Genomic DNA, 6,000 nt, shown 5'->3' with positions numbered 1-6,000 from the left:
TTTAGGACATATAGTTAAAGTAAAGCTAAATTATAGAGCTGGGGTTTTGTAGAAGATGTTTGTAAATGTCAAAAAAGGTATGTACCCAATTTACGTATATTACTGTACATTGGGGTTCTGGGGGGGTGAAGCTTTGTCTGGCAGCAGAAGGGTTAAGGACTTTTTTGCTTTGCCCGTTTCAAATTACAATGAGAAGCCTCTTCTTTCCCAGCAGGGTTGTGCTTACATTAGTCTTTAGATCTCTGTTGAAGAGAGCTGTTATATTTGTGCCTGCTAGAGTTGGAAATAACAGTTAAGAAGCTGACAGGGGTTGAATGGATTTACAGAAGTTTTTTCAAGTAAATTCAGGGAAACATATGAATTAGATTAGTACATTCTTTAGAATTAGTTTATACTAAGGTGATTCAAAAGATGTTAAAGTTATCACCAGGCTGCTGGACAAATATAAATTATACTACCAAGGTACAGATCAAGACAAATCTGTGACTCAGGACTTTATCTTTGAAAGAGTGCAAGGTGTGAGAAGAACTCAGAATAACAAGAGAAGATAACTCTGGGAACTACAGTGTATCAGAAGATCAGCTCTTGCTAACACAACCCTGAACTAAAGACCTGGTTATCTAAGGTTTTTAATAGGAATGCCTAGGTCAGCTGACAAAATACTGGTCTTCTGCTCCATAAATGCAGAAAAAACGATAACAACAGTGGAAAATTGGAAGTCTGAATTTCAGCTTTCTTAGAAATAACTGCAACCTGACACATTCCATAATATTTAAACGGAGGGTGGGTGAGAATCACCAAAGATGTTATGTTTAGAGATGACATTGACATGAAGAATAGGTAAATTTTGTTTTTCAGCCACTGGTAAAGCAGATCTCATAGGAGCTCAGAATAAGCAGGAGAAATATTTTTGTTCTTTTTCTTTTCAACAATGAACCTAACGGCACTCAAAGCTTTCCTGGGCTTACTTTGGAATTGCTGGGTTCTAGTGGGTCATGCACAGGGAGGCTTAGGAGACAATCATGTCCATTCAAGTTTTATTTACAGGAGGCTGCGGAACCATGAGAGAAGGGAGATCCAGAGAGAGATTCTCTCTATCTTGGGTTTACCTCACAGACCCAGACCATTTTCACCTGGAAAGCAGGCTTCTTCTGCACCCCTTTTCATGCTGGACCTGTACAATGCCATGACAAATGAAGAGGATACTGAGGAACTGGAGTATTCACTGAGGGAATCAATGGGAGGAGAGAGCAAAGGGGTAAGAAAAGGATACTCCGCATCTCCAAATGGATACTCACGGAGAATACAATTATCTCGCATGACCCCCCTGACCACACAGAGTCCTCCCTTAGCCAGCCTGCGTGATACCAACTTTCTGAATGATGCCGACATGGTCATGAGCTTTGTCAATTTAGGTATGTCTAAACATTTTTTTTCTGCTCTGTTTGACAAACTATCACCCTGATCCTGTAGTTTGTACAGAGGCAAATCTCCCAGTGTGAGCTTAGCCTGTATAAACAAAACAGGATTGGGCCCTGGAAGTTGTACTACTAATAAAATAGAAGTTCTGCTAATGGTAAAGTAGCTACATTGTAGGTGGCCATGGAAAAAGGTTTTTCTCACTGTTTATATAAAGTCAGTTTCTATAACTCCCCTCTCCTGGCTTCTGTTTTCTTTCTTCCATTGATGTAATGAAAGTGCTAGCCTTAGGCCAGCTCCGTTTTTTTAAAACTAAAAAAAAAAAAATCAAACACTTATGTGTGTTGGTGGGTTATTTTCCCCTCCGTTTTATGTAAAGCTCAAACATAAACAAACATCAGATGTTAATATTTTAAAGGCTAGAATGTGAAGAGGGTGGGGAATCAAGTCGTTTCTAACGAGAAGGGTTTTTTTGTTTTTTTTTCTGTTGGTAAATGTCAAATTTTTGTTATCTTTTCAGCTGAATGGCTGGATTTTGTGGCATCTGCTGCTGATTTTTTGTTGTTTCTATTTTATAACCAAGGGTTGTATTTTTAGTGTTTTGTCAGGGTGTCTGGAACCTGGGTTCGGTCTTAAAATGTTGTATGTTTATTTATAACATAAATAATAGATATAATATTTCAAAATTCCAGGAACTCTTCTTTTTTGACTTGTTTCTGGTATGAAAGTGTATGTAAATTAAGGTATATGGATGAAACCCAATTATATTTGGTCTTGTGGAGCAACATGTTTACCAGTTATGAAACATTACATAATTCAATGAAAAAATCAATTGCACGTTTCTTAACTAGAATAGGCGACTTAAATGTCATTAAGAATGTTGCAAACAATCCATTTAATTTACTCACCAGTTTTACAATCTAAAAATGAAAAAGGAATATGCTGCAAGCCTGACAGCACTATTTATACAACTTCTAATTTGACTTTAGTAGCAAAAGTGTGTAAATGAAAACCTGAAGGTTTTCTACAAGTGCTGTAAAAGATCTGATAAACTGTCTTGCTTTCCAGAGTAATCGTTATTATGGTAACTTTTTTAATATTGGCTCATGTTCTGAAATACACATCATCACACACATTTTAGACTTTTTTTGTCTTCCAGGTCCCTAAAACCTGCTGCAGGATTAAACATGTCTAATCACTAACCTTCTTAGCTACCAGAATTTGTAGGAAAATGACACCCTAGAGTTCAGTTGCCATAATAATAAAATCATATTTCACTAATTAGTTGGCAGGTTAGTGTGCTCAATTTCCAAATGTTTTTTTTTTTTTAAGAAAAATAGCAACATTTATGTGCAACTCCAAATACAATTAATAAATTAATGTAATTACATTTTTTTGTTCCCAGAAGTCAACAAGTTGAACAGAATAGAACTTATTATTTTAACGGGTCAGTTCCTTTCCAGGGATTTTCTAAATATTATACTTCTATATTATCTGCATATTAGTTTTAAAATGATTGGAAACATGATACAACTCACAAAAAGTACTCTACAGCATTTGAAGTTAAAATGCCAATATTTAAAAAAAAAACAAAAAACAAACCACTATGATCTCCTAAGCAATAGTCAAGTATCCAATCCTACAAAAGTTTACATATCTACTTAACCTAATACACTGTGGTCAAATCCTCAGCTAGTGTAAATTGGTACAGTTCCATTCAAGTCAATTGAGCTACATCCATCTACAGCGGCTGACGATCTGACCCTTTGAGTAAGCCTGATGATTTTAATAGGACTTCTTACAGGATGTAATATTAAATACGTGCATAAGTCTTTGCAGGATTGGGATCAAGACTGGAATGGTCGGATTCTGCAGTGCTTACACAAGCAAAACTCCCATTCAGGTGAATGCAAGTCTTGTCTACGTGTCTTAATATTTCTGCCTCTCATTCTGGCCTGAGGTCCATATTCCTTTAAAAACAAAAACCAAAAAAATCCCTTTAAAATAACATTATATGCTTTGTCTTACATTTTTTCAACTGAAAACTTGGAGTGAGAGTTTTCTAGTGGTTACAGTAATTAGACATGATTAAAATCTCAAGAATACTATATAAATTCCAGATTTTGTTTGGTATTTATAAGCCATTAAAAATGTATTTTAAACCTAAATTAGGTTTAACACTGCATCAGTTTCAATGACATTCCCCAGTGTTCATTCTGTGTAATTGTGGTTTATAGCATGCTTCACTATGTAACATTCATAATAAATATTGATGACTAATATAGATTAGCTTTAACATTTTTATTAAATGAGCCCATGTTTTAGCATAATAACTTATGACTAAATAAGTCATTGAAGCAGGTAACCATTTGGTATGATTTAAGATCCCAACAGATGAGAGCAAGCTATGTTAACATATAATGGGGAAAATATGCATTGATAAATTAATGCTATCACTATACCTTAAAATCAATAAAAATTGAGGTATTGTTAGTAACAGAACACAAGTCATTTTGGGTTTGAAGCACTGAGCAACATTTATCAAATTAATAAATCTTTGTAATCCTAGATTGCACTGATAACATGTATTTAATTAATTATATGCCAGTATTAATATGGTCAATACTGCTTCCAAAGCAGATTAATCATCCTGGCATTTTACATTTAAACCATTGTATTGCCAATTATAATTACTTAAAGCACATATGGTAAAACAACGAATGTGTAAGTGTCCTGCTGGAGAAGCCTTATTAGGTATGAGCTACAAAAATAAAATCATCCTTATGGGTAACATAATAAATTACAAAAGAAACTAGGGGAAAGTAAAAATCAGTGAAGGACAAATCACTTTCTACTGAAGAACAAAAACTGCAAAAAAAGCTACCTTTCAGAATGGAGTTCTAAACTTCTCACCTTTTAAAAATACAACCAAGGGAATTACAATTACAAGAATTTCCCTCGAGCAACCAGGAGCAAAAAATGAACATATTTATCTTGTCTAAAATTAAAATTGTAAGCACATGCTGCTTATATCAGTATTATGGTCTCTTCTTTCTCAAAAGATATAGACAGGGCAGGGACTATGTATTCTCCCATGTTTTATACAATGCTGAGCATATTGGCAACTCCCCATAAATATTGATGATTGAAACACAAGAGTTAACGGGGTTGGTCCAGAAGACAAAGAATAAAACCTCACCAAAATAAACCACAGAGCTTTTAATAATCTGATCATATAACCTACAACTTCAGAGCTTCTTTGTTTTGTTCATGGGTGGTTTTTTCCTGTTACGTTTTGACCCAGACTGTTGTAAGTGAGTGACTGCAGCTTAGAGTTCTGGCATCTTCTTTTTGGCTGATCTCCAAAATGACATATATGACACCGTATTCGCCAGGGAAGAGCTAAATCCTATAATAATTATACAGTCCTTGCTCACTGTGTCCAGTGGGAATTATGTCAAAGGAAGGACTTTGCTGGAAAAAAAACTTCACGGTTTGCCCACCCCACACCTTAAAACAAAAAAGCAAGATTGAATTAGAGAAAAAAAATTGGCTCAAGTTTGGACCAAAGAAACAGAAAGGATTTTAACAGTTATGTTCAAACATTTCCAGTAAAAGGATTACGTTTTCCATATGCCATCACAATGAGCACTGCTACCACTGTGCTTAAGGGTTTCTCCCCATTTCTATTAATATATTTATATATTTTCTTTTGTTTACAAGTCATCCGTAAAACTTGCTGTAAGCAGATATTTGCCTTTAATAAGCAATTCTGTTTTCTGTCTTCCTATATTTGGTTTGAATACATTTGGCCACTGTTATATTATGGAATACAAAAATAATCAAACCTTTGGTTTTCAATTATTTTCTTCTTGCCTAACATGAAAGTGGTTTGAATTTTTAAAAATGCAGATGGGAAGGTCATTATTATATTTGTCAGCCGGAACTTTATATGCTATTTTAAAGAAGGAACTGACTGTGATCTTTAGCTTTACAAAGCAGCTAATGTCTATAAACAGAAACTACTCTTTCATAAGGAGTTTTTGGGCTGGATTCTGCACACCTAATTAAAAGTGTTCCCCCACTAGACCCTTTGGAGTCAGCTACTGAATCAAAGGTTGAAATCAAAGAGAGTTTGCTTGTTTAAGGCATATTTATGCTCCTCTTTAAAATGTGAATCATGTATGGACTCATTACAGCCTATTGTTTTTCTGTATTACAAAGATGATAGAAAACAATTTTTATGAAGTCATTTTAAGGCTGTACTATGTTTTTAGTCCATACTCAAAATACTTACAAATCTATGTATTACTATTTGAGTTATATACAATAAAACGGGGGCTCCTATCCATATTTAGCCATTGTGCCTGTACGGTAGCTAGTTTCTTAAACCAAAATAATTGACTTGCTATAACCTCCCACACTAAAGTAACCAATCAATACTGAAGGATATGGCAAACTAAGCAAGAAAATGTCAAGAGTAGTGGAAACTGAGCTAGTTTTGATATATGACTGCAAAGAGCACCCGAAACCATTAACTTCTGTATTCGTTTAGCACTTAAGAATGGCCAAACTTTTTTG

The 6,000-nt window shown here is 34.7% G+C and overlaps 1 protein-coding gene across 2 annotated transcripts in view; it reads left to right on the top strand.

Moving 5' to 3' along the window:
- Window positions 1–235: 235 nt before the first annotated feature.
- Window positions 236–6,000, top strand: part of BMP5 (bone morphogenetic protein 5) — a 71,548-nt gene continuing 65,783 nt past the window's right edge. Inside the window, exons 1-2 of one of the 2 annotated variants that reach the window (XM_075126474.1) lie at window positions 236–462; window positions 1,048–1,415. In XM_075126474.1, coding sequence (XP_074982575.1) covers window positions 1,166–1,415 — 250 coding nt within the window. In that variant the 5' untranslated portion in view covers window positions 236–462; window positions 1,048–1,165. Of the gene's footprint in view, window positions 1,416–6,000 lie in introns of both variants that reach the window. The other variant, XM_048845252.2, reaches the window with a different exon arrangement.

This window comes from Caretta caretta, chromosome 3, assembly GCF_965140235.1.
Source record: "Caretta caretta isolate rCarCar2 chromosome 3, rCarCar1.hap1, whole genome shotgun sequence".
NCBI lineage: Eukaryota > Metazoa > Chordata > Testudines > Cheloniidae > Caretta > Caretta caretta.
Note: the sequence above shows the minus strand (reverse complement) of the source record. Positions and strands in the feature narration are given on the sequence as shown.